We start from the raw sequence: 18,691 nt of genomic DNA on the forward strand, positions 1-18,691 counted from the left end.
ATGGGGAATCAATCTGACCTGGGACAAGCCCTAGACAGACTGAATTGAATGTAGGTAAGCTGGAATCCGACTTACCCGCTCGGGAGGGCGGGTGGGTCGCCAAACGCCCTTCTTGTCGGACACAGTGAAGTGACTGGGACAAAGCGTGCCAATGTTTCCTATCATATATACTCTCAGAGTAGCTCCCAAGGACCCTTGGGGATAAAGCTGTCACTCACAAGTACTAAGCACATTGAAACGTGACTTGCGGTTCAAATTCCAACATGGGGTAGATTGCGAGGTGGAAGGTGAACACGACTAATAAGCTCGTGATAATGTGATACGTGACCTTCTAATTTTGCTCTAACGAGGATATCTCCCAGCGATTTTGCTCTTTTATATGAAATCCCGGTCGTTCAGCTCGTTGTATATTTCTCTCAGTAGTGGTTGATCTTGAATTAAGTGCCATTTGCTCATTAAAATGTTTTTAAGGTTCTGCAAAGCAGGGTGTTACGTGGTAACGAAAGGCAGAATTTTCTTTAGCACTTCATTGTTCTTTTGTAAAGCTAACTTCCGTTCGGTAAATTTAACCTCAGAGGTGATTTTCGCCCTTTATGAGACCTTTTCTGACCCCGTGAGGGTTACAGGAAGAGAAATGCGTGTATTGAGAAGTTTATGTAGGTTTAAAATGTGTGCGGATGTCAAGGATTCCTTGGTTGTGAAATCTCCTTACCCAGTATATATTGACTTGAGATTGAAACAAGTTTTTGTTTTTTTCCGGCCGCCTGAGGTCTTCGAGTCAACTTTCGCCTAAAATCATTGTTAGAGCCAACTTTCGCACAAAGTCAACAAATTTGCTCCTTCGATGAGATACACACACACGTTCAATAGATTTACTCGCATTGGAATCAGCACATTCCGTCATTGAAGTCAAAGACTCGCAAATGAAACCTGAAACCCCAAATGCGAGTCACACCACTCCCCATTTTTGGCGCGAAATGCAAATGGCAACCCTTCAAGCGAGACAAGTCGACCTCTCGCGACTTCGTCGCTCGCGGTCGGCCGCTTTGCGGCCAAAAAAGCTCGCTCCGCTCGCCAAGAGGTCGACTTGTAGCAAGTCTAAGTTCTTTATATGCAGCAAGTTTCAAAAAACGAACAATCAAATAATAAATTATATGCGTTATTGGTCAGTGTAGGTTCGGGTACTTTGAAGGTTAGTTCGTGACTATATTTCAATTTGGCTCGTGCATCCTTCGATCCATCCACCCATCCTTAATCCAATAAAATAATTTTTTACCATTGTCATCACCATACCATCATCATCATCATCATCATCATCATCATCATCATCGTCAGTATTGTCGTCGACAGCACCATAATCATCTTTATTGTCACCATCAAAATCACCATCGTCACCATCACCGCTAATGATCGTCATTATCTTCGTTATCATTATTATCGTCTTTGTCAATCACTCGGCAAGGTAGCCATCATCATCGTCGTCATCATTATTATTACCATCATCATCATCATCATCATCATCATCGTTATCCTTCCTGTCACATTGTCATCATTGCCATCTCCATTATCCTTCCAATCACATTATCACAATCATCATCATCAATAGCAACAACAGCATCATCTTCATGATCTTAAACGTCGTTTTATTTGTTTTTCCTTCTAGGACACTTAACCATTGGAATCTCGTCAATCACTCGTCCATTAAAAGCAAATTACCTCCCCAGAACTGTTAAACTTTTAATTGAAAATCTTAGCGAGAAAGACAGGAAAGAGGTTTACCTGGTAATATTCTTGGCAGACTTTGATGAAGCACTAAAAAATGGTACATTGAAAGAATTTTTGACTCTCTTCAAGACATTCATTGATGACAGTTTACTTCATGTAATTACTGCTCCGCGAGAATATTTTCCAGCCCTTTCAAATATGAAAAGGAAATTCGACGACTCACAGGATCGAATAATGTGGCGTTCGAAACTGGTGATACACTTTTCTTTCTTAATGTGCTATTGCAAAGACTTTTCACCTTATTATCTTCATTTAGAAGACGACTTGATTCCAGCGCCAAGTTTTTATCCAAAACTACAAGATTTCATCGCTTCGCAGAAGAATCCGTGGCCAATTTTAGACGCTGCATCTATGGGTCACACAGCTAAGATTTATCATTCGACTGACCTTGAAAACCTCGCCTCTTTTTTCTTCCTCATGTACGACGAAATGCCTGGAGACTGGTTAATAGAATACTGGCGAGGAATCAAATACGATGGGAAATACTTCAAAGCCTTTGTACTACCCCACGCGTCGTTTTTCCAGCATATCGGAGATAACTCCTCCTTTAAAAATAACAAAAATTCTTATAAGTCAAAGGAGCAATTTTTTGACGCATATGATGTCAAGTACAGGGGCTTAAATCCTCAAGCAACGATTAGCAGCTCTTTTGTGTCTAGTGATGGATCAGACCCCCAAAGTGCCTACACCAAGGGCACTGGCCATTTTTGGGCCAAGCAGCCGAAGACAGATGACTTCATTCTCATCAAGTTTACTTCTGTAACTACCGTCCGTGAAGTATTTGTAGACACGGGTTCCTTTAACGCCCCCAAAGATAAACTAAGATGGGGCGTTTTGCAGGCAAGTTTTCAAAATGAAAAGATGCCTGATGAAGCAAACAAAGATCCACAGTGCAAAGACTTCGAAACAATCGGCCACTTCAAAGATGGTAGGCTGAAAATATCTTTAACCCAAAGTAGGAAAGTACATTGTCTAAGAATTCTGGTCACCGGAGGTCAAAGTGAATGGATTTTTTTCAGGGAAATTGATGTTTTGCAGTCTTGAAAAGACAGTACTTTAATATTTAAGAAACAATTTAATTTAAAAGTGCTGACAATGCATAAACAAGGAGAAATAGGCTCCCCGCTCTGCAAAGTCTTACCAGTTGAAGATTATATTTAGCGGGGCAAAACGAAAACAGATCGTTATTCGGTAAGGTACGAGTGGATACAAAACAATCCATACCCGACGGTTAGGCTTTTGTACATTATGCTAGCATTTTTTCGAGCATTTTGGTGAGGCAAAAGCATTGAGCATTATTCGAGCATTTTAGTGGCATTTTCCCCGGAAAATTAATTTTTCCGAGAAAATAAAATGGAAATTAACTTTTTTCAGGAGCCCATGCCCCATGAGCTCCTGCTTTTTTAGACAAAATGAAGACTAAAACTCGAAATTCACAAAAAACCCAATACAGCTGTTTTTTTGGCTGTATTTATGAACTTGTACACGTTGTCGTTGTTACTTGTAACACTTGCACGTTTTTGTGAGTGTAAACTTTGAAATTAATTTAAAAAAACCGTTTGTATAATGAGCATTAACCGAGCATTTTAGTGACTTTTTTGGGGAGACCGAGCATTTTAGTGGGAAAAATGGAGTATTAAGGTGGAGCATTTTAGTAGGGAAGCAAAAGCATAATGTACAAAAGCCTACCGAGGGTACTCAAAGCTACTCAACAAAGTGTAAAACGATATTTTTGGGTATAAGTTAATACCAAGATGAAAATACCTTTATCGAATAAGGAACGTTAATGAATCATCAAGCATTGCTATTTTAATATATTTTAATTATTATTGTCACTGAGTACTGAGTAGAGTGTTTTGAATTGTTATATAAATACGTTCTACTAGAATGTACTGGGCTTACAAAAGCTATTTGTTTTTCGTTAATAAGGTTTGGCCTTTCTCTGTAAAGATGCTCTTTTGGACGTCGGTTTGTCTTTGCACACGTGCCGCTATTCAATTAAGAAATGATGCTTTTTGTTTAAACTGAGCCCACACAGAGGTTCTTACGCTAATTAGTTCTGGTAAATTTAACGACATTCGTTTGTTATCTTACATTAATTGGCTTAATTGGTTTTTCCTAAATATTTTAGTGGTTTGATCGAAACTTCAGCGCGCTTCCAAAAGAAAACTTCGTCCAACAGACTATCTTAGTTAACTCGTTGTGATAAACAAGCTTTTGTTACTGCCTAGTTCAATTTACTTGCTAAAAGTTGTAACGAGTGATATCTTTGTTTAAAGGCTTTCGCAATGTAAATATTTTGCTAATTGATTTTTGACTAGGGATTCGTAAACAATCTTTTAGTTAATATATGGAAAAAGGCGGGACTAATTACCATTGTACGATATTCCAACAAGAAACTTTTAAACGACAACTTAAACACTGTACGCGAATTGACAAATTGTACATTTTAGAGTAACGATATTGTACATATGTGATTTTCATTCATGTAAACATTCCTTGTAATTTTTGTGTCTCTCTGACTGTTTTGTTTTGACTGGACAATTATTGGACAAAAGTGAATTTTGGAGTTTTAACTGATTTTCCTATTACGACACAACCTCGAAGGAAAATATGTTAATAATTCTTATAGCCAATCGAATTTTTACTGATGTAAGATTATTTTAAGTTGAGTAAGATTGGCAGCCTTCAGATTCAGTCAAGATAAAAGGAGCTGTAACTAGGTCTTGTCAGAGAGAAATACTGCTAGCCTTGATTGTGAAAAAATGAGCAACAAGTTATCTACATTAAAACAGTTTAAAGAGACAAAACGTTTGAGTTCATTGTAGAGGATTACTGTTCCCCCAAGTTTCCTACTACAAAAGTTTTTCAGTATGCGTTCCGTTGTCTTTTTCCACGAACTGCACGCGCAATGGCCACAGTTATCCACAATGCGTAATATTATTCCAATTAAAGAGTCCTTCGACCTCGCTTCTCTTGTTTTTTGTTCAGGAGTTGTTAGCACAACTGCGATTGCATGCAAATACGCTGAGTATGCACATTTTAGACAAACTGAGGCATTGCACGTACAAATGGCTCATCCTTGGTGTAAAAACCTGTGAGACTCACAACTGACGTAAAACAATGAATACAAAGAAGCCACTGAGAAATCAACACAACAGAGCCAAGGAAAATAATAGCTAGAAAACAAAGAAAAACTTTACAGGTTTTTACACCGAGGTAAACCCGTGCAAATCATGCACAAGAGAAAATTGCAAAAGCATGGTTTACATGAACCACTACTTGAGAATATTATGGTATTTTTGCAGTGGCCTTTTGCATCTCAACGAAAAAACGAAAAGTAAACCCAGTCGGTTGCAATTTCAGTATAACAACAAATAATATTAGCAATGTTCTCTATAGGGCAAAGTGAATAAGACTTTCGACTCCATTTGGCCAAGTCCAGATTTTAAGTCAAGCGCACATCACACCTAACAAATGCAACTATTTTTACTATATTTTATAAAATGTTCATGTTGCCTTTTACACTTTTAACACGACAATTTGTTTGAATGTTTCTTGGTGTTGTGGAAACTATTGTACGGGTTAGCTATATTAGGCTGATTTAGTAACAGAACGGGAACAACATTTGACGATGGGAAAGCGTGCGGAAAGGACTAAACTCGACTTCGGGTGCCCAATTTTCCGCTGTGCCATTGGTCAAGCCAGTTGTTTGATTTGCGCGCGCCGTCGTGATATGACGTTCCCGTTCTGTTGCTAAATCAGCCTAATGTGTTGTGGTGGAGATAGGATAATGATCGAGTTACAAGTCTGAGTTGAGTCAGAGTTGAGTTTGAGTTAGTGAGTGAAGATCGGAGTAAGGTTTGAGTTACCGTTTTTAGCGTTTATTCATTTTATTTTATTTTTTTTATTTTGACACTCTGTGAATGCAAAAGATGCCAAAGATTATCGGTGTTACACATATTTTTATATATCGAGTGCCTATATTCAATTATTTTTCAATCAGTTTACACAAAGGAAAGGGTGTAGACCACACCTCCCCTTCCCTCCCCTGCCCCAAGACCATGGACGCAAGAAACAGGCTTTAAATAATGAGCACATTATTCCTATGGTCGGCCATTTGTTTCAAAATTATGACACGATATACGTGCGGTTTTTTCCCACGTATACTTGCAATCATTCCTGCTACACGATATACGTGCGTTTTTTGTCACGTATACTTGCGTTTTATTCCCAAGTATATGACCATTTTCTTACAAACGCGCATATATATGCGCACCAAAAAACCCATATATATGCGTTACAAACGAGCATGTGGTATATGCGGTCGCAGAAAGTCGTCATATAAGGGGCACCGAATTATACTGTCAGCAAAAAACCCCTTCATGTACGATGGAGCTGAAAAGTAACTTAATTTGAATCAAGCATGGCTGCAATGCCCGCGTTAATTTCGAGCAAGATTTGGTTCTTATTCATTGCCCTCACAGTAGTGGTGGTTGTTGGCTCCCCGACAACGGATTTGTTGGAATCCGTGGATTGTCTCTTGAGAGACTGTGTACGCTATTTCACAAATGCTGACCGAAACAACGATTGATTCAGGTAGAAAACTAGCGTCTGACAGGCAAAACACAACTCATAAGCTCTTGATGTAATGTCAAACATGACCTTGAGACCTTTCTTCTTTTCTCTCTCGCCCGTGAATTATCACCTTTTCGCCTCCACGAACACGTTCTAAGCCTCCTAGTCTCGAAGCTTTTTATTATTTCCCTGGTATTCTCACTGACTGTAATAGCCTTCCACCAGCCTCTCCTTCCTTAGTGCTCCTCCACTTTAATTGTGATTTTCATGGTTAACTAACTCGTTCTGGTTCAACTTGCATAAAATGTCCCTCAGGTATCAATTTGCTATTAGTTCTCAAGCCCAATTATTTGGCCAAGGATATTCCACTGATACCCTTTACTGTCCATAACAGCCTTACCACCACTAACTTTAAATAGAAACTAAAACTTTACTTTTTAAGCCTGGATTGAATTAGCCGCAAAAAAACGCCAACAAATTCTTATCCAGCGGAGGCCCACCCCTTAACCTTTTATATAACGTTTTTCACGGTTTCGTATACCTTCTATTGACAAATGGTACTCCTCTCACATATCTTGCTTAGAACTTTGTATCCCTTTTAACTGCTGGAAACCTGCACTGTCATAAAATAGGAATCAGTCACTAATGTAGAACGCTTTCTCGACGGGTAAGGGGTTCGACCTCGGGGCGGAGCCTTCCCGTACAAATATTTGTTGAGTACCTCTCCGGGATTTTGGGCGGAGCCTCCTCGTATAGGCCATCATAGGGAGTACCCTCTCCCCTGGCATAGCAAGAAATAATCACATTCCCGGACAAAGAAACTTACATGCATGCATGTAGTTATTCCGCAGATCCAGGATTACGGAGAAAACCATAGAAACTAAAATCTTTATTTAGGGCTCCGTAATATTAAATTAAAGCTTTAGGCTTAAACAGAGGTCAAAGAAAATTAAAACACTTTACAAGTGCATATCAACTCCTAGCAGGAACACCTAAAGAACCATAAACCACAGGAGATGATTACTCAGTATGCATGTAATTCTCTGTAGTGCTAGTAACTTTAACTTTATTATTCCATCGTTCAAATAGTACAAAACTCAGTAAAGCCAAAGCCGGGGGCTTATACGACCTGTGGTCAAAATGACAGAAATTATTTTATGTAGAAATGAAGCCACTGAAGGCGAAATTTCAAAACTAAAACAAGATACAAAACTTAAATTAAGTAATGCAAGCAGTCCTATAGCAGAGGTAAAACTAGAAGTACTAGTGAGAAATAAACTAACAATAAACTATGATAATCCTACACTAATTCAATCCAGGCTTAAAAAGTAAAGTTTTAGTTTCTATTTAAAGTCAGTGGTGGTAAGGCTGTTACGGACAGTAAAGGGTATCATTCGGATATCCTTGGCCAAATAATTGGGGCTTGAGAACTAATAGCAAATTGATACCTGAGGGACATTTTATGCAAGTCAAACGAGAACGAGTTAGTTAACGATGAAAATCACAATTATAGTGGAGGAGCACTAAGGGAAGAGAGGCAGGTTGAAGGCTATTACAGTCAGTGAGAATACCAGGGAAATAATAAAAAGCTTCGAGACAAGGAGGCTTAGAACGTGTTCGTGGAGGCGAAAAGGTGATAATTCGCGTGCGAGAGAGAAAAGAAGAAAGGTCTCAAGGTCATGTTTGACATTACATCAAGAGCTTATGAGTTGTGTTTTGCCTATCGGACGCTAATTTCTAACTGAATCAATCGTTGTTTCGGTCAGCATTTGTGAAATAGCGTACACAGTCTCTCAAGAGACAATCCACGGATTCCAACAAATCCGTTGTCGGGGAGCCAACAACCACCACTACTGTGAGGGCAATGAATAAGAACCAAATCTTGCTCGAAATTAATGCGGGCATTGCAGCCATGCTGGATTCAAATTAAGTTACTTTTCAGCTCCATCGTACATGAAGGGGTTTTTTGCTGACGGTATAATTCGGTGCCCCTTATATGACGACTTTCTGCGACCGCATATACCACATGCTTGTTTGTAACGCATATATATGGGTTTTTTTGTGCGCATATATCTGCGCGTTTGTAAGAAAATGGTCATATACTTGGGAATAAAACGCAAGTATACGTGACAAAAAACGCACGTATATCGTGTAGCAGGAATGATTGCAAGTATACGTGGGAAAAAACCGCACGTATATCGTGTCATAATTTTGAAACAAATAGCCGACCATATATTTCAGTACTCAAAGGATGAATGATTACCATCACTCATTTCCTGTTATATTTTCCTCGATTTAACCAAGAAGATCAAACTTTCTCAGAAAGCACATCAGACATCATACATATATACACACATCAGACGTCTGACATCATTTGGCCTACTCTAGGACCTTAAGTCGCTGTAACTTAAGGCGACTTGAAGCGATTTAAGGCAACTTTAAGCGACTTTAGGCGATTTAAGGCAACTTTAAGCAACTTTAGGCGATTTAAGGTGACCTAACGCAAATTAATGTACAGTGTAAGTATATATAAAATTGACATCAGCTACTGAGAAAAACACCTCTCTATGGACACAATATCATAGCAGAATTGAATTCAGTCTTGGATGTACCTAAGTTCCAAGTGTTAAGTTGTCAGCATTTTTCACGCTTATAAATAATAATTAAAAAGAGAGAAAAACAGCAATAAGATAATGCAACACAATACAATAACACAGTACATGAAATAACAATAACAATCTCAACACATATAATAGTATAATTATCATGCTATCTTATACTTCTGAACATTAAATACATATTGGAAATCAGATGTCTGACAGCAGACATCGGACAGGAGACTTCTGACATCTAATGTCAGACATCATACATATTTTACACATCAGACGTCTGACATCTGTTATTAAACATCTGTAATCTGTCATCAGACGTCTGACACCGGTGACAACAGTGACAACGGTGACAACGGTGACAACGGTGACAACAGTGACAACAGTGACAACAGCGACAACAGTGACAACGGCGACAACAGTGACAACGGTGATAACAACAGATGTCAGACATACATCTAACAATTGACATCTAACATCAGACGTCTGACATTACACATCATACATATTTGACACATCAGACGTCTGACATCCGAACTTCTTGACAGCAGATGTCTGACATCTGACATAAGATGACTGACATCAAACAGCAGATATACCGGTATATCAGACATCAGACATCATATATATATTGGAAATGAGACGTCTGACAGGAGACATTGGACATGAGACATCTGACATCAGACATCACACATATTTTACACATCAGATGTGTGACATCTGTTAGTAAACATCTGTAATCTGTCATCAGATGACTGATATGCAATATCAGATATCAGACATATATCGGAGATCAGACATCTGACAGGAGAAACAGGACATCCAATATCTGTCATCAGACAACTGACATCTAACATCAGACGTCTGACATCAGACATCCTCCATACTGGAAATCAGATGTCTGACAGCAGACATTGGACATCAGACGTCTGATATCTGTTGTCAGACAACTGACTTTTAACATCAGACATCAGACGTCTGACATCAGACATCATACATATATCACATATCAGACGTCTTACATAATTTGGCCTACTCCGGGACCTTAAGTCACTGTAAGTTAAGGCGACTTGAAGCGATTTAAGGCATTTTTAAGTGACTTTAGGAAAATTTGCTCAAAACATTACGCGATTTAAGGCAACGTTAGGTGACTTTAGGCAATTTAAGGTGACCTAAGGCAAATGAAATGTGCAATGTAAGTATATATAAAATTGACATCAGCTACTGATAAAAACACCCCTCTATGGACACAGTATGATAGCAGAATTAAATTCAGTCTTGGATGTACTAGTCAGTTGTCAGCATTTTTCATGATCATAAATAATTTAATTATTGAAAAGAGAGAACAATAGCAATAAGATAATGCAACACAATACAATAACACAATATATGAAATAACCATAATAGTAACAATAACAATCTCAACACATATAATAGTATAATATTGATGCTATATTTTGAACATTAAATATCCATGGTGCTGGTTTATGCATCAGTCAATTCCAGCTGCGCCCAGACCGGGCTACTGTGGGACATTTGATCGCCCTGTCAGTCCCTGGGGTAGGGCATTTGCAAATTTTACGCTACCCGGGAGCCGGGCATTTGCCAAACCCGGGGCCAACTGCTTTTCTTTTCCAAAAAACAAAACCCTGAAATGACTGAAAGGCAAGCAAGTTTGTTTACCAAGAGTGATGTTATGGTAGGGATTTTTTGTGCCTGAGTACATTATTTCAATACATCTCTGTAAAATACAGAGCTGGTGTGTAGCAAAAGTAAGTACAAAAAAATCACTTATCGATATCGCTCACTAAGGAAATGACGATCTCTCATTGCTCCATTGTGTGTCTTTGCCAAAAGAGGATATTTTTCCAATTGCAGTCAAAATACAAAGTTGGTCTCTTCCTCGCCAATTGCACCTTTTCTGCCACAGTCAAACAAAACACTCCAATATTTCCAACTACTTGCTTCGCTATCAACCGGGCTGATTTTATGAAGAGTAAATTTCCAGCGGAAACTCAGCAACCGATTCAAATAAACAGCCCGCACTGTTCCACGTGGCAGCGTTTACGCTCTCGGCATGAAAGGAGGCGAGCGTCATGTTCAAACCGATGGCAATACAAAGTATAAACGTTTACATTATTATCTTGGAAATTTCCATTCAAGGGGAGACCTTCAAACGAAAACAAAACGCACAACAAGTAGGTACACATTTCCACCCTCCATCTTGTTTCCCACATAACTCTACTGTAGTCGCTAGCGTCCATTGTTTCTGAGCCCCGCCCTCTCCCCGCCTCCAGACAGCGAGTCACGAGCCCAAAACAATCTCGCGCTTTCTAATTGCTGGAGAAGGTGGAAGATTAAAGGAAGAAGCGGCATAGGTCTGTGGACTACCTATGAAGTCATACATAAATGTGGTCGAAGAAGCATATCTGAGAAACAACTAAATCTTTAAAAATCGTTGAATTAAAGTACAAATGAAAGACCAAATTATTTTTTTCCTAAGGCAGCGGTGTTGCCACTGCGAGTGAACACGATAACACTATTGCTGACATTACCGAAAGATGAAAGATTACATTTTGTATTTAGCAACCAAATCCAGGATTTAAAATTAATAAAGGATAAAATTCAATGACAACTGAAAGAGTTAATTTTGAAACAAACGACACGCTATATATCTCACACATACCCCATTTAAAGTAGTCCGGAATATAAGAATCTCCCGGATTCTAGAATCCAGGAGATTTTTGCTTGTGAAATCCGGAAGGAAAGGTGTTTGTTTATACTCCATTTCCACATTTGCCATAATGCACCTTATTTGGCCCCCCAAATTTCGCATAACCTTTGTTTTTCATTTCTCCTGGCTGTTACAGCCGCCCAAAGAGAAATTGAAAACACTGCTTATGCGAATTTTTTTGGGGGGCAAATAAGGTGCATTGTGGAGAAAGGAAGTGGAGTATGAGGAAAGGGGGGTAAACAGGACTACAGGAAGAAAAACCTCTCGGAGCAAGAGAAAGGACCAACAACAGACCACAGACACGACCTAATAGCGCTTAATTTCATTTTAATCGTTCATTTCAGCTTATGCTTAAGTTTTAGACAAACTACGTTGACATTTGAATACTCCTTGACAGTCCTAGTGTCCCTTTGTGGTCTATCACGGGGGTGGGGCCGTGTAGCCTGAAAAATAAACAGATATTGTTTTAGAATTAAAACGTAAAACGAAATTTTAAAAATTACCGGAACTAACAAAACTAAATCATACAATCTATCAGCAAAGTTTTGTGCGTGCTTGGATAAAAAAGAAAGTAAAGCGTTAAGAACTTTGGAAAATTCAAATATACTTATGGTTTAATCTACTAAAACGACTCGTCACCGCGCTGAGCTCCTGTGGTAGCCAAATTTCTTAAAAGTTTCATCAGATTATCAACCCCAACTTGGCCTGGCCGCGGATTGAGACTGGGTGCTACCGTGAAAAATCGAACAAGTGGGCAATACGGGACTCAGTCCTAGATGGCCTGTACCTTTGTGCGACTTCCACGCGCCGCTGAACACTCTCTTTGATAAAATAATGCTAAATTGAGTGTAATGCAATAACTCAATAAGTAAAAATAGAAATATAACCTTTTTGTACAAAAAATGCAAATTTTGAAAAACATGGCTGTCAAAACTCGGTTGCCATGGTAACGTCACTGTTGACATACACGTCACGACGACTTTGAAATGTTCCCAGATAAATTTTAGAAAGAGTCCTCAAGTTTGGCGCTCTTCAACCAACCCCCGCCCCCGTCTAAATAGGGTTTACAAAAGCTTGAGCCAATGATAAAGATCACTTGCTTACCTTTAGCCTTGCAGGCCGAACAGCAATTTTCCAGCATATAGGCGGGGTTTTTGCAGCACTCGTCTCTATTTGCCCAATTGACACATTGAGAGTTATCGTTGCTGCAAGAGTTTGCTTTAATGTTCTGCAAAGCTATGGTGACAATGATCCATGTTAGTAAAAGTATACAGCTGTTTCGAGAAAGGTCGTCGGGAAAATGTGCAAGCGACAATCCCGAAAGGTAATATTGAATGTAATAATAATCAATACATTGGCCCGAGAGAAATGGTTGTTTTCCCGATACCAAGTTATCTACACAAAAAAACAATGAAACAAACGACAACCGTTTAACACATAGTAACCCTCCTAGACAGCTGTTGCTAAAAATCCCACGTTCGAGGGATGCATTTCAGTCAATTTTTTACACAGTCTGCGGTAGACTGATTTTTTTTGATATTATTAGGTTACCGCAATAAGTAGTTACACAAAGAAAAGGTGTGGGGAAGGAGAAGGTGGTAGTAGAAGGCGCAGAATGTTTCAGTTTTCTTTTCCTTCACATCTATCCATAAGAAGAAACAAACAGTGGAAAAGGAATCTGTTCATTTTGATCTCTTGTTAAATCCTGGGTCGTGTTGACTCACAACTCCCAAATTATAATATTTTTATTATTATTAAATTTCAGAATCTCACCAAAAAGAATATCGCGTAACAAAAGCAAGTGTTCAATCAGCTCATGGCCGCTTGTGGGAAGGAACGTTGCGTTTCGTTACAAATAGCCTGCTGTGTATAAGATTACACAGAACCTAGTCGTTACAACTGGAAAGATTCAACGTTTATAAGAAGACACGTTCCATTTTCCGATTACATACTTATTATGTGGTTGCACCAAACACAGCAGTTTCCTTCCATGTAACCTGGGTTCTTTTTGCATTCGCCTCTGAGCGCCCAGTAGCCACAGGAAGGCGATTTGTCAACACAACTTGCATCTGAGAGAGAAACAACAGGAGACATTTGTAGTCACTTTACAGCATAACTGGCTTTTGAACATGATCTGGAAGGTCTGAACTGGAACAACGCGAGAATCGGATAACGCAACCCAAAGCGCTAAGGGCGTGGGAAGGGGCTAGCGGAAGTGTAAAGAAAGGGTAGCCTATTTATTTGGCTTTTCCCACACAGTATGCATTGAAATTTGAGTTCAGTTTTCGCGTTTATCAAGTAAAAAGAAAACAAGCTCGTTCCCAGTACCTCTCTTTTCTATTTCTCAGGGAAACTGGCTGCGAACAAGGCTGAGCTGGCTTGGGCTGTGATTTTGTCAATAAAGACTTTTTGATTGGTCAATCAAGCGATTGTGAGGGCTGAGCGTGCTTTATATATCTGGTGGTGCGGTGGAACTACGCTGTTAGCTATTAGTATCATGATAACATGAAAGCAATAGTAAATCAATTCTAATTTTAAAAATTCCTCACGGGATCAGAGGACAAAATTTAAATACTGTAACCTTTTATTCTATACTCACTTAGTTTTTCAAGCCTCTGATGAGGACTAGCTTTGTCTAGTCGAAATACTGGGCAAATAAATCTGTAAGTTACCAACCCTTAGCTGTCCCATCAGCCTTGCCATCAATTTTAAGCCTTATTTTATATTGCTGATTCTGATCTTCAACCAGATCCGGCTTTCCCTCGCTGCTGTTTGTCCAAGTGGTGTTTGCAAGAATTGTTTGCTAATTGTTACTAAGGTAGATATTCACTTATCCTATAAGAACGACCTTACAAGGGGAGGCGGGGGGGTTAGTAAAGGTTGCGCTTAAAAGGGAAAGTTTTAGGTAGACTGATCATCAAACCCTGATCCTTTTGATGGCAACAATCGTTAATTTCGCTACTCTGTTTTAGACAAGATACCTTATTTTAAGACCCTGATCGGGAGACGGCTCTGTGCTTGCATTTTTGCGATAAAAGTGCTCCAAAATGATGCTAAAATAACTTGATCTGTGTAAGCGCCGTTGCATAGGCTAAGTATAGCAGTTGGCAATACACGCTCCGGGTTATTAGCTCCTGCCCTTATTGATTTCATCTCGCATACATCATGGAATAAGATTTTTTCTGTTAAAAACGTAAAAATTGACCCTCTTGTCAAGGCGTCTGGTCCAAACAGACAGTATATAATATGTTCAAGATGCTACATAGTGAAGTTCTATACCCTGATCTGACACTCTGTTCATCACTGAGCACATACTCGCTTAGAACAAATAAGGGATTCCCCCCCCCCCCCGGAATGTACATATTAACCTGCATTCTCTTACAGGACTCTAAATTTATAAGGAAATATTTAATAAAACATACCTTCTGAGATAAACCTCTGTGAATCGAAATTCTTCTTCGAGTTAACCTAAGAGGGGATTAAAAATGAGATTGGAGTTCTGTTCACACTATATCGGAAACCTTTTGCGCCGGCACGAAGACCATGCCGGATAGGGCTTTTGTTCTCACATAAGAACGGCTACATCGGCGCGATTTCTGTAGTAACCGGGAGTGAAGCTGCTCCGCGCCTGTCTCTAAAGTGGAGAGTCACTTGTCAGATAGTTGTTCACATCCTGACAGGATAGCATATCGTGTCGACACAAAGCGCTATCCGTTGAACATATCCTGAGATGTCATTGATTCATCACTGTTTTCATCATTTGATGGCATCAGAAACCCATAAGGGGTTGAAACGTGTAACTCGCGTTCAATGCTCGTGAATATTCATTTTGACCATATTTGGAAACCGTAGTGACGGATATCCATTTTCAACAAAATGGCTGCTGCGCGATCACCATGCAGATGTTTTAAGACAAGAGTTCCGCATTTCAAGGTTAAAAATACACCGTTAAAAGACAAAAAATGGAAAGAGAAAGTTCTGAGCTTTCTTTTTGTGGAGAGAGGGAAGCTTTTCATCAAGAAATTGTCCTTCGAGGAATTCAACCTTGTTTTCTTTACGACGGAGCCCATGGTCTGTTTTGAAATGCAACCAAGTCAGCGAAGTTTTTGCTGAATTTTCAGGTACATTTTGCACTCTATGGCCAAGACAATTACGTTTTTGAAAGGGAATTTATGTATTTTTAAATGTTTCATAGACGTTTAATAAATTTTTCTCTTCGGCGCTAAAGAAAAATTACAAAATGTGCCCTGATTTGAGATGGATTTTGTGTTTAATTTTGCCATGTGCTTAGCCGATTTCACTTGCGTGAACGGATCCACGATCCAGATAGTGTTTTCCGAATTGCTTTAAAGGATTAACTTTTTGGACTTTGAAAAAAAATTTTCTAGAAACGGCTTCTCTGTCTATTGTTTTGAGTTTGTTCGTTCATAAAATTAGCTCAAAACACGATCGTGACTACAACATCTAAGTTTAATTTAAGCTTTTAGAATGCTTCTCACATTCATTACAAACATCACTTTTTGCGAAGATGTCAGGTTCAGGTTTTGGACACTTTTCGATACGCAGCTAATGAATTTTATTCGAAAATATTTTTCACTGTTTATTCTAGACTTTTAACATATAAATTTTAAAAGCCTATTTGCAGTATACTGTGCAGACGGTCAACGAGGCATCGTTTTTTGAAGTGACAACTTCAAGAAGTTGCGAGGCCGTCAGTGGGTTTCATAATGTTACGTTTGGCCCGGGTGGTAAGGCAATAATATCCTGCTCAGTGTTTCGGTAATATTCCTGGTTTCAACCTTTGAAAGCTTTCTCGGCTTTCGGAAGTTTTTCCCCCGTTTGTCGGCCATTTTTTTAAGCGGGCGCGGGAACCTGAAGGACAGGGCGGATAAAGGTTGGGCGGTGAAACGAGCGCGTCCGAGCAAAAAGGTGTGATGCAGTGGACTGGGACTCTGCTTAGAAATGTCGCTTGTTTTCGACTTCGGTCAGGGCTTGCGATGTGGTTTGTACATTAGACACTGCCGCTGTCACTGAATTATGGCGGCTTGATTTGTTTTCTTGCACTTCTTCCTCGTTCCTTTGTGCTGGTACGCTGTCTCCGAGAGGCAAATGTTGCTATTTTTTGCGGGAGGTTTAGTTGGAGTTGACAAACATCTCTTTCAAAGGGTTTCTTTTATTACTTCCATGACTCTAACACTGCAATTAAATTTTCGTTCTGCTACTCGCCCATGTAGATGTTATTCCAAAACAAAAACAACTAAGTACTGTCTAAAACACGAAGGAAAATCTCATCCATGTCATCCATGGCAAAACTAAAAGTTTCATAACTCGATGACGTGTATTTTATAAATGCGTGCAGCTCGTGCAAGGTGAAATTATGCTAATTTCAGTCACCATCATCCTTCTTTTTAATTTTGAAAAAAAAAATCTCATACGTCTTTCTGTTTCTTCGAAACTTCAAAATTAGTTTCCCCTCAGTTTTTACTGTTTACCTTGTTTTGTTTTAGAGAGAAAAACGGAGAAAAAACCTTACAACTAACCTCGATAAATTTTGTTTACATGCGGTTGCCGGCTTTGCAACGCATTGCGCGAATCGCCATGGCGCGCTGCACCCGAGAAGCAAAGTTTGAAGAAGTGCAACGCCACTATATCAATATATATCAATCTAATTTTTCGTTATGTTATATAAAATTTATCCCTCTTTAACATATGTAAAAATTGAGGTTAAGAAGTGTTAAGCTTTTGCAAACGAAACGGCGAAAGACGATGAGGTGATATTTTGTGGAAGGAGGAGGTATTCAACACTTTCAAATTAAACTCAAATTTTGGCATTATACGACCAACAAGTTTGACTTCTAGACGTACAGACACAAACATATGAAACTGGTTATTGATATTGTTATGAAACGAATTTATCTATTTAACATTGTAGCCTGAAATTACAGAAAGAAAATAGGATTTCCGGTTTGCAAAAAGGAAAATTTCGCCGGCCTTCAAGCGCACCGGAAGCGCAGAAAGAGCGCTCGTGCCAGTCCTACTCCGCATCACACATTAAATGAAGAGCGGAGCGCTCGTTTCACCGCCCAACCTTTATCCGCCCTGCTGAAGGAAAATTATGTCACGTTGTTTACGAAATTTGATTGGTCAGTCATCTCTTCTTCTCGTTCCAAATATGGTACTTTCGAAAAATGAATAATCACAAGCATCGGACAAAGCAAACATATGAGAGTTACACGTTTCAACCCCTTATGAGTTTCTGATGGCATGCAATGTGTATGTATACAAAATACGCGAAAGTATGACGCGACATTTCAGATGTTCCCTACCTGTTAGCCCTTTTGGGACTATAAAAAAACTGAAAAGACATATTTCGCTAACCTTTCAAATACCTCAACTAGTGAAACCTCTACCCTTTAGTATACCAGAAAGCGGAAAAAAGTACCCCTTCCGGGCGGAGCCTCCCTGTATAGGCCATTGTACGGAGAAGTCCCCGGGTTCGATAACCATCTTTACCTGTAAAGCAGGCGGTTCAGCGGGTGGTACATCTATAGATTCTATGCGAACAGATTGCTTCGGGATTCCCAGCTGTAGTCGAGTTTTGTGGATGTCTTTTCCTCAGGAGAATGCGAACAGCACACTCAACAAGACGAACTCGCACGACGCTTTCATGTTCATGACCAATTTTTTGGAAAAGTTACTCGTCAGTACAATAATCGGTCAGGCACTCTATACGACCACAAATCTCTGGTTTCTGGTTCTTTACCTCAAGATACTGCATTCTTTTGAGGCATTGTTTTCGTATCATTGAGGTTACACTCACGCGCGCAGCTGCAAAATTTGAGATTTTCAGTTTTAAGTTTTGAGGTGACACTCACGTGCGCAGCTGCAAATGAGCGATTTTTTGTTTTCGCAGCCGCAAAATTTGCCCTTTTTCTGTCCTTTCAGAAAATCGCAAAAAATGCAAGGCTGGCCATTTTTCGCTTTC

General features: G+C 39.4%; 1 protein-coding gene across 2 annotated transcripts in view; it reads left to right on the forward strand.

Annotated features, from left to right (window-relative positions):
• The window catches only part of LOC140947515 (alpha-1,3-mannosyl-glycoprotein 4-beta-N-acetylglucosaminyltransferase C-like), a 38,245-nt gene extending 33,684 nt beyond the window's left edge, over nt 1–4,561 (forward strand). For both annotated transcript variants that reach the window (XM_073396640.1, XM_073396636.1), the window contains exon 5: nt 1,664–4,561. In XM_073396640.1, the coding sequence (XP_073252741.1) occupies nt 1,664–2,829 (1,166 nt within the window). In that variant the 3' untranslated portion in view covers nt 2,830–4,561. The remainder of the gene's footprint in view (nt 1–1,663) is intronic.
• Nucleotides 4,562–18,691: the final 14,130 nt, after the last annotated feature.

The sequence above is a fragment of the Porites lutea genome, chromosome 9 (assembly GCF_958299795.1).
Source record: "Porites lutea chromosome 9, jaPorLute2.1, whole genome shotgun sequence".
NCBI lineage: Eukaryota > Metazoa > Cnidaria > Anthozoa > Scleractinia > Poritidae > Porites > Porites lutea.